Source organism: Adelges cooleyi, unplaced genomic scaffold, assembly GCF_023614345.1.
Source record: "Adelges cooleyi isolate 19-005CV unplaced genomic scaffold, UGA_ACOO_1.1 ACOO_flye_CR_arks_rails_tigmint_CR_PRNA_524, whole genome shotgun sequence".
In the NCBI taxonomy this organism is placed as follows: Eukaryota; Metazoa; Arthropoda; class Insecta; order Hemiptera; family Adelgidae; genus Adelges; species Adelges cooleyi.
Window position 1 is genome coordinate 78,346 of NW_026096213.1, and position 19,699 is coordinate 98,044.

A 19,699-nucleotide genomic window follows, 5' to 3' on the forward strand; every position below is an offset into this window, starting at 1 on the left:
GCACGTGTCATCGGGAAATAAAAATCACGTTGGGGAAAATTATAAAAAATTAGAGAAAATGTATAATTTTAATAGGTTTATATATCCAACACCTCTTAAAAATATTAAAATCTTCGAGATCGATAATCCTGCGGTATCTATAAATGTATATGGTTTGGAAAAACAACCGGGCCATACTAAATTCAAACCGGCTCATTATGTTTATCCGCTACGTGTATCGAATTCGGAAAAAATTGATCATTTTGATTTATTGGTCATAGAGGATGAAACTACGGGCTTAAGTCACTTCACCTATATTTCAAATTTCGCGAGGTTGATACGTAGCCAAAAAACGAAAAACCATAGCAAAATGGTTTTTTGTAAAAAATGTTTCACAGGATTCGATACTCGTCCGAAACTCCATAAATTATCAGGTCAGGAGGCGCTCGATCAACACAGACAGATATGTAACAAACATAAAACCATTTTGCCGGTAATGCCCGAAGCAGGTTCGACTTTGAAATTCGAAGCTTGGGGCAAAACAGTTCGACATCCGTTTGTCGTGTACGCAGATTTTGAAGCTCTATTAATCAAACCCAATAATTCAGGCAGCAAAGGCGGAAACACTAAAATTATCGATGAACATAAGTTAATGTCATATGGGTTTTATGTAAAAGCTGCAGATAATATTCCTATGCACTACATACAACGATAACCTTGCAGCTATTTCTTTGGAGAATAAGATAATAAATTTTTGTAAGCCAGTATACGTAGGTTTTGCGGTGCTGGAACTAAGCAAAGTTTTGATGTACGATTACCATTACAACGTTATGCGCAAGCATTTTAAAGATGCTATTGAATTCATTTATGGTGATACAGGTACCTTTTTTTTTTAAATATGAATAATAATAAAGAATAGCTGTATTTAGTTATAAATAAAATGATAAATTGTTCCCCTTAGACTCACTTATATATTTAATAAAGACCAAAGACTTTTATGAAGATGTCAGAAAAAAACCAGAACTTTTAAATCGGATGGATACGTCAAATTTACCACCTGATCATCCATGTTACTCAGTAGAACGCAAAAAAGTTCCGGGGACATTCACTGATGAATTAGCCGGTCTTACGATGCATGAGATAATTGCATTGCGATCAAAATTGTACGGGTTCAGCAAAGAAAACATTTATAAGTCTCTGGAAACAGAATGGAATACAGAAGAAAAAATAAAAGCTAAAGGTATTATAAATTATTAAAAATAAAATAAAAAGTTTACTATTTAAATGGTATAAAATACATTATACAATTTGTGAATCTTAATGGCTTAGTGGGTTAAGGCGTCAGTTTTTCAAAACAGGTAGATAAGTATATGATAGTGTTTAAATATAATAATATAATATAAACGATTTCTAATAATATATGATTTAATCGAAATAATTCCTATGCTGATTGCTTTGGTTTACTAAAGCTGTTAAGATTCACAACATTTTTTTATAATATCTCATTAAAAATTAAAAACTTTCATGCGTTACATAACCTATGGTATACACGTGCGTATACTGTTTGAGGACCACTTTCTTTATTTTCTGACCTTGTTGTATTAGTATAATATCTATGTATAAAATACCGGTTATATGGAAAACAATTATTTTCTTTTGTAGGTATAAGAACTTATGTAACTCAAAAACACATGGTTCTTGACGACTTTAAAAGATGTCTTTTCGATGATGACAGTGATGATGATTTGGACATTTACGGTTTAAATAAAGCAGAAGCCAAAATGATTGCTCATAATTGTGCTCTTAAGACCGTAGAGTATGCTCACCATGACTTAAATACAGCGGGTAGTACATCCTATCGCTACGATTATACTCCATACAGAGAGAATATATCTATACGATCATTCAAACATCAAATTTGTACCATCAAAACAATGAAATTAGCACTAAACCGAAATGATGATAAGAGGATCATACTTCATGACAGAATTCACACTTTAGCGATTGGTCATTATAAAATCAAGTAAATAAAATATATAATAATGATAGTTAAAAAAAATGTTCATTCATATTATTATTATTATTCTAGAGAACTTCAAGAGGCAGGCGGATTATAAGAATGCAACAACAATTTTTTAAAAGAAAAAAAATATTCGATTTATTATTTATACATATAAAAAAGATTTCTTATTATATAAGTATACATCATATAATATATATTACAATGTAAACAATTATTTTTCTACAATATATATATATATAAATATTTTAATATTATCTTTTACAAAAACTAAAAAAGTATATTATTTACACATTTTCCAAAAACCATTTTCTCAAAGTAAAAACTTTGTAAAATGTACATAGCTTGGGATTCAGTTCTTTATGAAAGAGACAACAAGCGAATTCTTCATTAGGATAGAGTTCATCTATTCTTGGACAGCCCATTAATTCCATATTTATAATAGTTATACCAGGTAAATATTCCAAAAGAAGTTGTTTCTTTTGTTCCCCCTTCACGTAAATGTTTCGAGCTTGTAATGAATTTAATATTCTTCCAATTTCCTCGCATTCTACATCACCGTATGTGAGACTCATTTTATGGAAATGACGCTCTAACCAATTATTAATAGAACGAGACTTGGCATTTTGAAACATGGTTGTTGAGTATTTGAATATCCAGTGTTGGACTGCACAGCTCTCGGTATCGATAGCCGATAATTCCTTTATTAGATATTTTCCATCAGATCCTAGTACACACTGCATATCAAGTATCAAGCGACCCATTCTTGTATTATAAATTATGTTGTTATATTATATAAGCAAGCAACACAGAACACGACTTTTCATGATTAAATACAATATATTACTAACTCTTCTTATTCCTGAATCTTATCTACTAAATCGTCTGACCTGTCCTCAACGCTAATAGTTATTTCAGTTTGTAGTCTGTATTGATCATATACTAAAATAGGTGAATCAAATTTTATATTTGCTGCCATTAGTTGAATGTAAGATTCGATTTTTTGTACGGCAGTTCGAATATCAGTAATTGTATCACTACATTTTGTTATATCCGCTCGATGAGTACGGAAAAGAATATTGTGTACGTCTACCTCATTTTGAAGCATCTGCAATCCAACTTGGAGATTTCCGATTGATTTATTCTTTTTGCCTTCTAATGAACCACCAAACACGTCCATGGTTGTCGATATACTAATCACTATTTTATACTAATACACTGTGTTAATATTAAAATTATCCTAACTCATCGATGATTACCATATTGACTATGTAAGAGCATCCAAAATATATTCCCGTCCGTTTGTATTATATCTTCTTTTCCACGACATCGGTCCGGTATTGTCCACGAAAAAGATATTCCAGTCGTCATCATCGTACGCAGTGAACAGCCGGGCAAACGGTGAATATTCTTTCAGTGGTTTAAAATTTACACCGTATGAATTTTCACACGTTGACAAGAAAATATCCTTTGTCATTTTAACTTTATGTAAAATATCGTTAAAATCGGTAGCTTTCATTGACACGTACCCGACTATTTTTTTAGAATATACAATTTTGCCCAGCATGTGGCTCGGCAACTGACATGGACGCCATGGCACGAGTGACAGATACGATTTTCTCGACGGCGCGTTCAAAGCTGTGCATACTTGTCTCTTATATTTTATCACTTCGAACATCGATTGACTGTCCGGTTCAACATCATCATCCAGGTCGGTCAAATACAAACCGTAACACGGCAATGTGGACTTACTGACAAAACATTCAGCATCTTCAAACTTACACGCTTTGCACAAATGCGGTTGAACGTCCCGGTAAAAATAGATCAACGATTGGTAATTACCCATTCTAGTTCATCTGGTTGCGTCTGCGACATGCGATGTACTGACTCCAATTCGTATCGATCCAAACGATGTTCAAACATTCATATATATTTAATATTTAATTGGGTCCGGAGTCGTTGGAATAGGATGTAGACATCGTCAGTCCACCGTGAGAGCGATACTGCATCATATTGGTCTAAATGATGACTGTTTGGAAATATAGTCGACAGACTTTCAACTAGTGAGAACATTATGTACTAATACATTATTTAATATATTTTATATAATGCGATTTTTAACAATATCGATTAATTTCATCATTGAAATTATTTTTCATTATGAATAATTAATTCATCATAGTTTGAGATCGTTTTTATCTATCCATGAGTTATGTGTTGAATCAAATCCTAACCATTTTACTAGAACTTTTGATCCTTTTTTTTGTAAGACCTTTTCCACCAGATAGTCATCAGGATATAGAGTTTTGCTTAATTCTTCATTGTAGAAACTACCTGCTATGGGTTTACCGGTATAGTCTTCTATGTAGTAAGTAGGAGGAGATGTAGGATTAGCTTTTACTACTTTGAAAATTTCACTACTCCAGCTAGGAAGATAACCCTTAGTAAAGATGGTTTTGTACATAGAAATTCTTACTCTGTCGCCAACTTTAAAGCGAAATTTCTGCTCAGGTATCTTACGACCATGTATTACAACCGAAGACGGGTTAGCCTCGGCCTGATTCGGTGTCATTCTAATAGTGCTATGTTTTGTATTATTATACGTATCTACGAGGCTATCCAAGATAGAAACCCATTCATATGAACCTTGAGCTGTAAATTGTTTGTACATTTTTGATTTAATTGTGCGATTAAATCTCTCAATTATACTAGCTTTGAGAGCGGAATATGTCGAGTATAAGTTAACATTGTATTTTTTCATCAAAGCCATGAAATGCTTATTATAGAACTCTTTCCCGGAATCAGTCATAAGGTGAGTTGTTGGGTGGGGGATGAGTACTTTCTCCATGGCTGCAGTGACTTCGACTCCAGTTTTTGTCTTCAGAGGAAAACACCAAGCTTTTTTCGTAAAACAGTCAATGACGGTAAGAATATATTTGAATTTCCGATTTTTCACTGAATGACTGGTCATTTCAACAATATCGGCCTGCAAAAGATCACCTTTCCCCTTCAAAATAACTCTCCGCCTAGTGAAATTTTTACGAGCTGGTCGATGCAGTTCTGAAGCAATACTTTCTTTAGTAGTAGTTATCGGTATCATCGTGTGGAATCGTTTTTATAATACCCTGCTCATAAAGTTCTTCATAAATAGAAACTATTTCATTATTGACCCCTGAGTTGCCTGCAGTTCTCGCTGCATGTAATAAACGTAATCTGGTAATTAATTCTTCAGGCTGATTCCAATATACGTAATTTGTTTTCTTATTATTCAGCGACATGGAAAGACCACTGCCTGAGGGGAATATCTTTGAAATGATCTTATTATACTTGGAACCGGTTCTTTTAAGCCGACTACCATCTACAGTTAAGTGAGCTGATGATTGTTCTAGCATTTTTTTATAATTTCTCGTATCGATTTTTGTATACTTATTTGGGTTTTTAGAAAACAATAATTGTAGTATTCCCACGGTCATGGGATATGGTCTACCATCAAGTGAAATTTGTAATGAATTTCTATCGAATTCCATTTCAGAATGACCGAAATTTATTTTACCTTTATTATCAACCGGTTTGGGTCCATATATTTTATCTCTTTGTGGTGAAATTAACCAGTTATCTAATATCATACCAACGCTCACAGTATGATCCGTTTTTTTCGACGTTATGGCGGTTGATACTTCTTTCGATGCTTGTTGTGACTGAAATACAGGGTCATCAAACACCTGATCGCGATTTTCAAAACTTTGGTAGTCATCACCACCATTGTTCGTGTTTTTATTTGCTATTTTCGTCAGTGGATCAATAATTGGTTTAAAACTCTGTGTAACTAACGATTCTGTATCTGCTTCACCTTGTTTCAGAGCTATATACTTTCTCTTAATACTTTCCTTGGCCTGCGTTAACGCTGATAACAAATTTTTGTTTTTTTCCGTCATGGTAACTGCAGTGCAAATGATAACTATAAATTGCGAGCATGGTCTTTTATATTAAAGCAAATGTATCAAATTTGCTTCGATATCTTCCTTGATCTCTAATAAAATCCTTACATATCACTGCAAATCCATATTTATCTCGATTCCAACATGCTCTACAAAAGTCTTTAAACTCGGAAAAAGTCATATCTGAACTACAGTGGTCGTCGTAAGCATGTTTTAAATTTAATTCATCCTGCTTGAAAAGTACAATTAGATTTGAATTATCACGAATTAAAAGCTTTGGAATTTTCGAATAACTTTGACCTAAATAGAAAACATCTATTTTATTGTGTCTCCCACGTGAGAAGTATTCACGGATAATATGTTGGTTTTGAGAAATTACGTCATCAAAAATAAAAATACTATTTTCCTTTGCTTTCTCCGGAACCATTATTGTTTCATTTTCATAAAACGTGTACAAGTTTACACCATCGACTTGACGAATAATTTGCTCGAGTAATTTATATTTTTCCTGACCCAAAGTCTTGGAATAAATGTATACGTTTTCGAATTTTAATCCATTGTCTGCAGTCAACAGTGTAAAGATCAATTGGGTTTTACCACAGGACGATGGCCCAGCTATTAGGGCGCGAATAGTGTTTGATAGAAGAGGACCGTGTTTTGATACCACACTATTGACGTCTATTGTATCTGCATTGACAATAGGGAGTTTATGATCTTGTTCAACAAATCGCATGGTATAAATATGACTGTCGATTGAAAGAAATGAACATATGATGTCTTCGTCTCGAAAGCTAAAGAGCAACAAAGGTTCGGGTCTTTTAAACTCTATTATAAATAGATTACCGGTAGAGTTGCATTATCCTGGTTATCAGTTTTGTGGACCCGGGACTCGTCTACGTCAAAGGCTGGCCGCCGGTCAACGGGGTATCAATCGATTGGATAACGCTTGTAGAGAACACGATATTGCTTACGATAAAAGTGACGTGTTCAGTGATCGTCACGAGGCCGACAGAATATTACAGGAAAAGGCGTGGGCGATTTTCAAGTCGAAAGATACGGGGCTTAAAGAAAAGTTAGCTGCTTGGACAACGGTGACAGCTATGCGTGGTAAACGAAAAATGGGGATGGGTTGTGGACTAGGTGGAGTAGTAAGCGCAGCCAAAAAGTCGATTCAAAATATGAACACTGACTGTAGTGGAAAGAAAAACCTAATGCAGTTGGTAAAAACAGCTTTGGCTGCAGCAAAAAAGGTGGTGTCGAAGAGAAAATCTAAAAGTAAATTGGGGTCGTTAAAGAACAAAACGCCTAGAATATTACCGATACCTAAACAATCTGGAGGTATTATACCGCTTGTACCTCTGTTTGCTGGACTTTCAGCTTTAGGAGCTTTGGCTGGAGGGGCTGCTAATGTGGTCAAGACTATTAATGACTTTAAAACGAGTAGAAACTCACCTGTTCATATAGGTAAGGGTCTTTATTTACATCCGTACAAAGGTGGAAGGTATAAAATAGAAAAAGGACTCTACCCGAAATCTAGAAAAATCACTACTCGGAGAAAATTAAAAAATAAGAAAACTCGATGTAAAAAGTCAAAAAACTAATAGCAGAACTGCCCAGAAGTCGTCCATTGTATGACTATGAACTAATAAAGTATGCAAAATTGTTGAAAATACCTCACTTTCGTGGTGTGTTCAGTAAAGATCGCATGCCTGTTCGTTGTAAACTTAAAGAATCTGCCATAGTCAACCTTGGCTCATCGCACTCTAATGGTACACACTGGGTTGGTTACAAGAAAAACGGATCACAAGTAAAATATTTTGACAGTTTCGGAAATTTACCTCCACCTAATGAGCTACAAAAATATTTCAACGGATATAATGTAAAATATAATTACGATAAATATCAAAAATTTAATACTTCAATTTGCGGACAGCTTTGTTTAAAGTTTTTATGGAAAGCGTGATGAGTGCTGTGACAAAACCAAGTACAATAACTTTAAACGGTAACTCATCGGTGTTGGAATGTGATTTTTTCCCAGCTTTAGAGCTGGAACACGGATCTGAAATATGTCTCCTGAGTTTACATACATATAATTCATTGCCCAACATAGATGAAGGATGTAACAAATTCGGTATATACAGTCCTAATGGTTTAATCGTGCGACAAATACCTACGGGCGCGTATGAATTGACAAATTTGGAAGCCGCAATTAGGAACCTATTTTCAGATGTCCAGGTTAGCTTCAGTCTCGTTGGAAACAGCAACACGTTAAAGTGCGAAATGAAATGTAGTTTAGAAATCGATTTGAGTATGGATGATAGTATATCGAGTATATTGGGTTTTGATAAAAAAAATAAATACCTTGCCAATAAGTGGCACGTGTCTGATAATGTAGTGCAAATCATGAAAATAAATTCTATAAATATAAGTTGCTCACATATTTTAGGGTCATTTACAGATGGTCACCCCACGCATTCAATTTATGAATTTTACCCAGATGTACCGAGTGGATATAAACTAATTCAAGTACCTAAATATCCAGTATACTATCCACTCAACACGTATTCATTAAGTCATTTGCGAATCGATCTGAGAGATCAAGACGGTAATTTGATAAATCTTCGTCAAGAACCTATCACAATACGATTACATATCCGTAAACGTCCGTAAATCATGGGGCTCAAGTTTGTTGATATAAATAGTGCTGCGTATAGGAAAATTATCGACAGTCGTTCGAAAAGTCTTAGTGAACCAACCAACACCGCTAGCAGCAGCAGAAGTACCACTACGATAACTAAAAAACCGTTCGCAGGACAAAATAAAACTAAAAAAAAGAATAAAAAATCAAGGAAAAAAAAGTCGACTTCTGTGCTAAAAAGAAAATCAGATAGTCTCTCAAAAAGTAGTTTGGACTTTCTTCGTTCATTAAAGGCTATTTGAATAACTATAAAAATAATAATACTTCTACTTATACAATAATAATAATAATAATGGACAACTTGTTTTTGGATGTAACGGAACGTTATGTAGATGAGTCGAAAATTACTCAAATAGAATATCATTCGTTTTTACCATTCTCAACAACGGCATTGTCAAGAAATGATGAAATTCGCTTTTCTATTTCCGAGTCTGGATCGTATACCCTCCCTTCTCATTCTTTTTTGAACATTGAAGGGAAAATAACCAAAGGATCAGGGTCTTTAGGTGAGATACGATTCATCAACAACGGTCTGGCGCATCTGTTTTCAGAATGTCGTTATGAGATAAACAACACAGAAATTCAATCAGTTCGAAACCCTGGAATAACATCTACACTAAAGGGGTTATGTTCATATACAGAATCTGATAAAAATGCTCTCTTCAATGCTGCATGGGATATAACGGGGGATAATTGTGATGAGTTTGTAGAAAAAGGATTTTTTTCTGGATGTATCCCACTGAAACATTTATTCGGCTTCTGCGAAGACTATAAAAAAATCTTAATAAACACATCACAACAACTGATCTTAAACCGAGCATCTATTGATTTCGACAGTTTAGTAGCACATGGAGGTGGTAATGAAGAACAGTTGAAAAAACATGAAGGTTCTAAATTGGAAATTACCAAAATTGTATGGAAAATGCCATTGGTTAAAGTATCGGATGAGGAAAAACTGAAACTTTTAAAAGTAGTAGATAGCCAAAAGCCATTATCTCTGGCTTACCGCAATTGGCAACTATGTGAATATCCTGTTTTACCGACTAACACCTCACATTCGTGGAGCGTCCGTAGCTGTTCAAACATTGAACGTCCACGATATGCTATTATCGGGTTCCAGACTGATCGTAAGAACAGCTATAGTAAATCGTTATCTATGTTCGATCACTGTAATCTGAAAAATCTTAAAGTATACCTCAATACTGAAGCGTACCCATATGAAGATTTTCAAGCAGATTTCACAAATAGTAAGGTTGCTTTACTATACAATGCATATTGTAGTTTTCAAAAATCTTACTATGAAAGAGATTGGTCATCTCCACTAATGAGCAAACATGACTTTATGAAAAAGACTCCTGTTGTGGTGATCGATATGAGCAGACAAGATGATAATATTAAATTAACAAACGTTGATATCCGTATTGAATTTGAAACAACGTCTGCCATTCCGGAAAAAACATCAGCATATTGTCTTATCTTACATGATCAAATTGCTAATTATAATCCGTTTACGGGGGATGTACGTAAATTATAAATGCTTGTATTACTTATATTTATTAATTTTTTTTAGAAGATTTTAACTTAATAATTTGTATTATTGTATTATTCATTAGAATCTTATGTTTTAAATATATGCTCTAAAATAAAAGTTTTTTTACAAAAATATCTGCGCTTTTATTTATATTTTTTAGTAAAAACTATAAATGTACAGGCTGGTTAAAAGCAAAACCATCGTGTGAGACCGGTAAAACTTTCACTCGACATAGAGTTTCGATTACTTTTACTTTTTCACGAGACCAATAGCGGCTGGGGGAACCACTGAGGACTAGCTATAGGACCGGGGGGAGGAGACGAGTGATAGTGAGGACTACGGAGGACTAGATATAGACCGGGAGAGGTAGAGGGGAAGTGAAAGTGAGGACTTTAATGTATTTTCAACGAACCATTATACTCTACTTAAAAGTCAGTAATTACACAACGTATCGGCGGATTTTCTGTTTGTATTTTAATGTAACACACAAATACACGAATAAAACAAGATTTTCTGATAATACACAATTTACATTTAATTAAGATGTTCTCAAAAACATAGATACTCTGGAAACATAGATGCTCTGTAAAACAGATACTCTGTGTGACACGATTCACTGACGGTAGTTACACGACTAATCCCCGTTGGTGGTGGGCACGGCCCGAGCCGTCTGGCTAGGGCGAAATCCCTAAGTCAGCAAATTCCATTCGACTCGGCCGTGGCCAACACCAATTCCTGATGTTCTTATTCTAACAGAAATTATTTACACATACATAAAAAACATATTATAATAATATGCCCAAGACAGGGGTTCGTAACAAAAGTTTGATATGGTAATAATTGATTTTTTTTTATGAAGGGTAACGTAGATTTCTTCCTCAATAAGAATAATAATATATTGAAGTACGTAAAATTTATGTATGGTTCGGGAATGAGATCACGATCGGGCCGGCGATTAAATCGTGATTAAAAATACAGTATAGCTTAAGGCTAAGGGATTAGGATAATACTACCTATACTTTGATACGGCTGGGACGACACAGTGTGCGGTAGAGTGGCTGCGTACGATAGACGGTGCGGCTAGTGGGGAGATGGGCGGCAGGCGGAACAATTTTCAACGACGGTGACGGTGACTGCGACGACGGCGGCGAGTTCGACTGGTGTAGCAGCGGCGGGGTAGGGCAACTTGGCTCAACCTCGTACTCCTCTTCCTGTGTTTTTGTTGAAATTTTTGCAAAAAACATAGTTTAAATAGAAAAAACAATTTTCCGGTATCTAAAGAAAAACTGTAGTGGCGAATTTTTTCTTCGTGTTATATATTATAGCTACTTACGAGTTCTAACTACTGACAAATTTTCAACTTGTAGGTCTTAAAATTACGGCTAAAACCCCAAAAAACAAAAAAAAAATTACCCTTCCTTGTGGGGGGGGGGATGGGTATAAATGAAATTTGACACGACAGACGTGTGAGAGCAAACATAATAAATATTCCTAATAAATTTCAACTCGATCCGACACTTTTTCTCGAAATTATAGCCAGCAAAGTTTAAAAACTTGTATGGTTTTTTTTTGTTTTTCAAATTTTATTTGCGAAGAAGTAATTTTTTACTTCGACCTTTCGACTTTTTTGAATGTGCCGCTCCCCCTCCCCAAGTACCAACTAGATGAAATATGTTATTTATAGAGTTGCTACTCGAAGGAATTGGTGCAAAACCAATTCCTTCGCTGCTCTGCTTCGAAGCTAATTATGACAATTATAAAACATGTAACATGCTTTAGCCTACTGGCTCTTGAGTTATGATTATTTCCTATGTATAATCTCCTTGCGATACATTTTGTATTGATAGTATAGTTTAAATTTTATGTTGTCGCCAAATGTTTTTTAGTAGTTTTTTAATATTTGTCGTAATGGGATTATTGACAACCTTCACCCGGTCAGTTATTTTGAATAAATTTAATCATTCATTTAATTTTGCTCCTTGTGAAATTAAGTGCATTTATTAGGATGAATATTTGGTTGCACATTTAAAAAAAAATATCAATATATTGTGGATTTGTACCTTTCATAGTTAACTTAAAACAATTTGAATGTATATCATTTTATTTATTTCAGAGCTTCGGACTGAACAGTAAACAATTAGAACCATTGCAAGAACTGTATAAACCTTACAAAATGACTAGCATGAAAGTTAATGAGCAGAAAACTAGACAAGTTGTGGAAAATATTTTTGGAATGGAATGGGAAAATCCTAGAAACAAGTTTGAATTCGATTCAAGTAACATATTGATAAACAATCATATTACCTATTTTTCGGACAATTTAAGTCAACCGTTATGGTCTTAACACTTGATAAATTAATATTTGTTGAACCTAATGGCTAATACCAGATGACTCTTCTAATGCCCTACACTAGGTTACTCTTAAAACAATAGAAATTTTGTAGCGTTAACTTTTAAGAACATTTTTATTTTTTTTTTAGCACAATGTTAGAAAACATTCAAATTTTTACCTTTTATAGTATTTGCTGTGGTTTAGCAGCTTTTGAAACTTAAATATTAACATATATACTTAAATCAATTTTTGAGTTAAAAATATTTACTGATAATTTTGACTAGTTCATAACCACTTTTGAATAATTATTTTTATAGTTATTTAAGTTTAAAATGATTGAAGGGTGACATTTCGAAAGATACTATTCCACTTTATCTTCTTTGCGAAACTTATTAGAAAGTTATAGCAAAAATCTGAAGTTTTCCAAAAAAAATTAAATTATCCACTTTACAAGCCGATACGTAGCATCATGGATATGTCTTTTTCTACACATTGTCTTGTCAATATACTACATTAAAAAATACACGTAAATGAGTAATTTTACATCAAAGTACCTTATTTGGAATACCTAATTAGAAATACCTAATATGGAGTACTCTATGGACAAAATTAAATTATGAACACAAACAGTATAATATTATTTTTTAATTTTGATGCGCAAATTACTTAAGGTAATATTTTGGATTTTAGCCTTAAATGTGCATAAATTAACATCTACCAAAATACAAAAGTCGAAATTTGAAAAAAGGCTTGGCTTAAAGGTATTTTTCTAGGAGAGGTATTACGTATTATATTTTAACAGCTTGCGTACGAGTCCGCAACACCACGGGATACATTTTTATGTCTCGTTCTGCGGAGCACCGTCCGGTCCGCTCCTTTTTTCCGCCTCGATTTCCAAGCCTTGATACCAATCGAAATATGTTTTGTTGTTTACCCAAAATTAACACTTGGTTTGTGACAATGGTAACCACGGTACTCGAATGGTAAGTGATGATGACCTCATCCTCAACCTCGTCCTCGATCTCATCCTCGAGCTCATCCTCAACCTTGACCTCTACCTTATCCTCGACCCCGACCTCATCCTTGACCTTATCCTTATCCACGACCTCAACCTCATCCCCATTCCCACCCTCATTATTAGAACTACCCCTGCCCCAACCCCATTCCCACCACCATCCCTCATCTATAATCTCTTATCTCTTACCTCTCTTATCTTATCAGATGTGCATGTGCTCAACACAAGTCAAACACATATTCATTACAATAGTTGTAGTATATTATATTATAACTTTGACTATAAGTACAATTTTGGAAATTACTCCCTCTCTCCCATGAAAGCTATTATACTGCGTTACAATGCAGTGCAGTGACTGAATCACACCCATGACTGACCGCCTTCTAAAACTAAATATAGGTCACTGCCGTGACAGGAAGCTGCACTATATCTACCCTCAAAATATCCTTAGAGACATCTTCATTATAAATGTATACAACCGCCGAAGAGCAAAATGACAATCGTACCTTTAAAATTATTAAATAAACTCAAATTGTAACGACAAAATTATCTATTAAAAAGGCTTATAAATGCGGAGTACAGTTTAAATTAATATGAAAACTAATAATTGCAATAAGTTAGACATATATTATAATGGTTTTAGACCTGTTTCATAGGTCCATAGTAATTCGAAGGTGAGCAGGTGTAGTAGTAAGCTTATAGTGTGTCTGGCAATATTATTAGTTTCAACTGATTTAATTACAAAATGAATGACTTAATTAACAACTAAACAATTTGTATACAGATCAGCCCGATTCTATGAATTTATTTGGCTTATTGGGGATGGTGAACTATAATAAAATGAAACGTTCTGACAAAACCAAGGTATTTAAGCTCTCAAATTAACTAGTATAAACTCTAAATTAAATATATACCAACTATTGGCAAACATTAAAATTGTGATTTAATATGCGTTGGTCCCTGTGACTTTTTTTAATATTCTTTTTCACACTATTTTTATACTTATAAAATAACTGAAATTTGATATAATTTTCAATCATTTAACCCCAATCATATGAATTCAAAATCTGTATACGGTTTTACTATACAAGATGATTTTTTAAAGATGAGATACTTTTTTTCTCTTAAAATAATTGCTGTTTTATGGTGAAAATTAACGCCTCATCTTTAATGATACACTCTGTGAACTAAAGGTAACTGATGTTAAAAATTGAGGTCGGGAGACGGAGTGCGGTTGAGAGATATTAAACTTTAATATATTTAAAAGTAATTGCTCAAAATCTGGTTTGATATGCTGTTTAATTAATTAATTACGTATATACGTTACCATTTTAAAATCTTAAGTTCATATGACTTGCACGTAAACGATGTTGTTTTTATGGAAAACTGTATACACATTTGGTGAAATTAGGATAATTTTAAAAAGTCCAAGATAATGTATCAAGATAATCGAGGTCATTGCTGTTATAAGCAATCACTCTGTATTATTAAATTGTTTTCAGGTTAAAAAACTCACGTTTTTGGAAGTATGTTTTTACCTAAACGAGTTTGAGGGAAGCTTCAAATCACATGGTCAAAAGGGATATCTTAATCTTCAACAGCTATCAGAAGTATTCTATTATTGGAAAACTGTAAATGATGCATTAAACGAAAAAAAAAAACAACTTGAAATCGAAAACGATGGTATTACAGATAAGCCGAGGTGGTGGTTTACATGATGCACAATATTTTTTTAACTTTTAATTAAAATTTAGTTGACTATGTAATGAACGCGGTGGAATTCTTGTTGACTATGATGGAAATCAAACCAAAAGTAAGCGCAATACGCCTACAAAATATAATAAAAAAGGAAAATAAATTCTCTAGATACATTAAATAGAAATTTCCTTGATAAGAAATTTAAAAAAAAAATTTTAAAAATAAACAGTTACTATTATTTTTATTTCTTTTGAAATTATTTGTAATATATTAAAAGAACTTAACTAAACGAAAATAACTAATGCAAAAAAAAAATAAGTTAATATTTAAAATTAAAAAAACTATAAATCGTTAAAAAAAATGAATTAATTCAGTTTTTTTGAAACTGTATTGTCGCTTTGACAGTACAATTTTTTTTTTACAATGTTCTTTTTTTCGAGAAGCTAAGTTTTTGCATAGGTTTTATTAAAAATTGCCTTTACTAAACTCCTTAAAAATGGGCGTCAAACCACACTATTACACACATTACTTATTGAGGAGTAAAGTATAGGCTTTCTTTTCGAAATATCTTATTTAGAATACTAGTATATACTTTTTTTATATAAGGACTTCACAAGTTTTTTTACCAAACCATTTATTGCAATTCAAATACTGTGGTGTTTTAAGTGAACAAAAAGCCAATATTATTTCATCATTTATAAGATGAATAGTTCAATGATGTTTTGTTGGAATCTAATTTTTTTTTTTAAATTGTACTAAAAACCGAACGCTACAGCTTACTAAAATTGTCAACTTAACTTGATTATCACAACTAAAGTATGACACTTAAAAAATAAAACAATCTGTAGTAAACTTAAGAGTGCAAGTAAAACATAATTAGATATATGTAAGTAAATATCATTCGCAGACTTTTACTATAAAACAAGAATTACAATAACTAATAGTTTTGCCGGTGTAGCACTACGCGTATGGTGGACAAACTATCATCAAATTCATGCTAGACAGTTTGAATTTTCCATATTTTAGATTTAATTCAGTTTATTTTTATTTAATTATAAAAAATGTGAATAGACTATTATCGATTTTTGAGACAATGCTTAAATTAATATTTTTTTCATACATTGTAGGGCCTTGGTCTTACCCTAGCACAAATAAAAATGTTTATTGATTTATACGATGCACACAAGACATCAGATGGCATAAATGCTGCAGCAAGTAGAAAAGTGTTCCAAACGCTTGGTATAGAAATAGATGACGATTTGGAAAAGCTATTTAAATCCAAACGTAAGAATTATTTTTATATTGTATTAGGTATGATAAATAATTGGAGAACTATTAATTATTAAAACTCACACAGGAACCGCTGAAATATTGTTGAAGGATTTAATCATCGTTGCGGCAGAACGCAATATGACCGTTCCGAAAAATGTAATTTTGTTCATAATTTTGTTTTTTATAACTTTCAAAGTTCAAAGCTATTATGTTTGTTATACATCTCCAGTACCAATTAAAAATTATTAAACATTTCTACATTATCAATTTTTAGGAAAGAAGAGTAATTAGAGTGGTCGAGGTCATATATGAAACTCTACATTTCAATAGAACTGATAAGAACGAAGACGGTCTACTATCTTCGAATGAGTATACTGACCTAAATGATAAGGTAATAGAAGTTTTGACATCAATAGAAGAGCCGCCAGAAGTTATAGAAAGAGCGCAGCATTATATGAATATTATATTCAAAGGTGAAGTTAATTTAAACAATGTTTAAATGTTATTAAAGACGATTTTTGGTCATCGTCTAACAAACAAAATTATTTTTTTTTCTTTTTTAGGTAAAAAAGCCATAAACATCGCGGAGTATATTGAAGTTTGTTTGTTAACGATTGATTTAAATGGCCGCATTGACTCCGACGATGATAACTGATAACTCACAATAGTGTATAATATTAATTAGACATGTTTAATAATCATAATGATAATAATACGATTAATATTTGACCCAGTTTTATGTAATTATCAGTGGAAATATTATGCTCCTCGGTGTCTAATAATAAAAAAACTATTATATTATTTATATTAATTAGTTATAGTAAGAATAAGTTAATAATCGATGTTTTTAACCGTAAATATATTAATTTTTCACAATTAATTTTATAATTATTTCTTCTATACATTTATTACCAAAATATATTGTCATTTATTTTTAGTTTATTAATAAAAAAATCTTTGTCAAATTAGTCAGGCGTGTACAATCCTGATGTTTCTTTAAGTTTCTTAATATTTGTTGAAGAACATTGATTGTAACATACACAAAGTAAATATTGTCGAGAGGTCATATACAAGTTCTTACATGAGCTTAGCTTTCACAAGAAGTGCCTATGAATTGAATATAATCTGTATTATTACTGTGTAATGCGGTTAGAGGACTACACCCACGACTCTCCGCCTTCTAGGGCTAAATTAATGGACCCTAGCCGGGACAGGAAACTACCCTATATCTACCCTAAATTACCTATCTCTAGAGATTCTTTTTACATTTTTATAACCGCCCGAAGAGGAGAAGCGCCGGTCGTATCTTTAAGTTAATTAACTAAACTCTCAAATTGTAATGTACAATATTATTTAATAAAAAGGCTTAACGCTGAGTGAGAATTAAATTGATGAAAAACATATTAAAATGACTAAAAACAATACGTATAAATATAAAACTGAATGGAAATCCCACATTGTTTTATAATTTGAATAATGCTACCATAAAAATATATTGGTGATCAGTTGAAAATGTATAATACCACAACTATATTTATCATAAGGAGATAATTTACATTTATTAGTTAACATCGGAATATAATTACTAAATATATATATTTTTATAAATTGGCAAAAGCTAAAATATAAAATATGTTAAATAATTGAAGAAATTTAATAAATTATGATAATGTCATTATGATAAAAAATTCCATGCCACCAATAGAAAATATTAATGTATTATAGTGCTATAATTAATTACTCTTAGATTTCAGAACAAAAGCTACTTAAAATTATTAAGTCGAAGGTGAAATTCCGGATACGCCACAAAAGTTAACTAACAAAATGTCATGGAATAATTCCTGACAGAGCCACAAAAAAATGAAAGGCCAAACGAATAGTTTTCCGGACAGAGCCACACAAATAAAACGTCAATCTGGCGTGCCAGAGACAAAAGTGCCATAGCATAAAAAAATTAAACACTTATCAACTAATTCTAATCATAAGCCTAAAAGGTCTAGTGTACTACCTTATCTCAAAACAGGTTTAGTATCGATTAGGCAAAGGAGAGCGGCCGACTTCCCTCCCTAAATAGTCGAACCCGATTTGGAGTCTTAACTTTAACAACTATAATTAAGCTATAATTAAGTGGCAAAACGTGGAAGGTGGTAAGTGGCGAGTTGCGAATAATAAAAAATAATAAATCGTATTTGTAATAATAGCTCTACTAAGGGTTTTGCTCTACTTCCCATTCCTAAATTAGACACTTCTTATTATTAAATAATTAGTATTTCAATAATAATAACGATTACAATTATTAAACTGTCTGTGATATACTTGTAATTTAACCAAACAATGCTAGTACGCTATACACCTAAACTCCAAAATCATAATTACAACAATATCTGTGACTAAAGAAACAGTCATGATATCTAAATGATACAGCACAGGAAAATTCTGCCCCAGACATGGATAAAGAAATGTTATCATGACAATAATATTTTATCATTATTTATAAGTTTCTGAAATCTCAGAGTACCTTAATATAGCATTATAATACTCTAGTGAGATAGCGCAGACCATGTCTGCGTGTGCTAGTGACTTATTTCTGTTTACCAATGAGTTATAAAATGTTATGTTATTTAGTTATAGGAATAAACGAATGATTTTAATAATAATCAAATGATAAGTATTCGATGTAAAAGATAAGAATGATCGAATAAATTCGATTGTTAAACAAAAAAACTATAACAGTAATCACTATACATTATCTTGCTGGAAAAATTAAATCCACCTACATGGTCTGGAAGGCCATGGAATAAATAACATTGTAACTTGTAAACTGTATGATAATTCATGGAAACGTGTCAAACAAATTACATCCTAGAAATGTAGATTATGTTATTTTTTTTACATAGTAATTCCGATTTAATGAATTAAGTTTATTTTAACATCAATCTGTTGTTATATTTCTTATTATACTGCTGATACTATTTCAATAACATACTTAAATAGATATCTACCTACGTATAGAAATACAGATTATACATTTGTTTGTTATTGGTAGCTTTAGATCTATAAATTATGCGTAACTCGATCATTAATATTACACATAATAAATTATACCTCTATTATTTTTACGTTCAATAAGAATTGTTTTATTCACATGAAAGATTCACCACTTATTATAAGACTATTCAACAAATAATAATAAATTCATCAGTCCAACAGTGTGTT

General features: G+C 32.4%; 1 protein-coding gene across 1 annotated transcript; it reads left to right on the plus strand.

Moving 5' to 3' along the window:
* The first annotated feature begins 680 nt into the window (after positions 1-680).
* LOC126842483 (uncharacterized) lies at positions 681-2,105 on the plus strand. The gene is made up of 4 exons (XM_050579494.1): positions 681-858; positions 941-1,219; positions 1,642-2,002; positions 2,069-2,105. The coding sequence occupies exons 1-4, from the start codon at positions 786-788 to the stop codon at positions 2,094-2,096; spliced, it is 741 nt and encodes a 246-aa protein (XP_050435451.1). The 5' UTR covers positions 681-785; the 3' UTR covers positions 2,097-2,105.
* Positions 2,106-19,699: the final 17,594 nt, after the last annotated feature.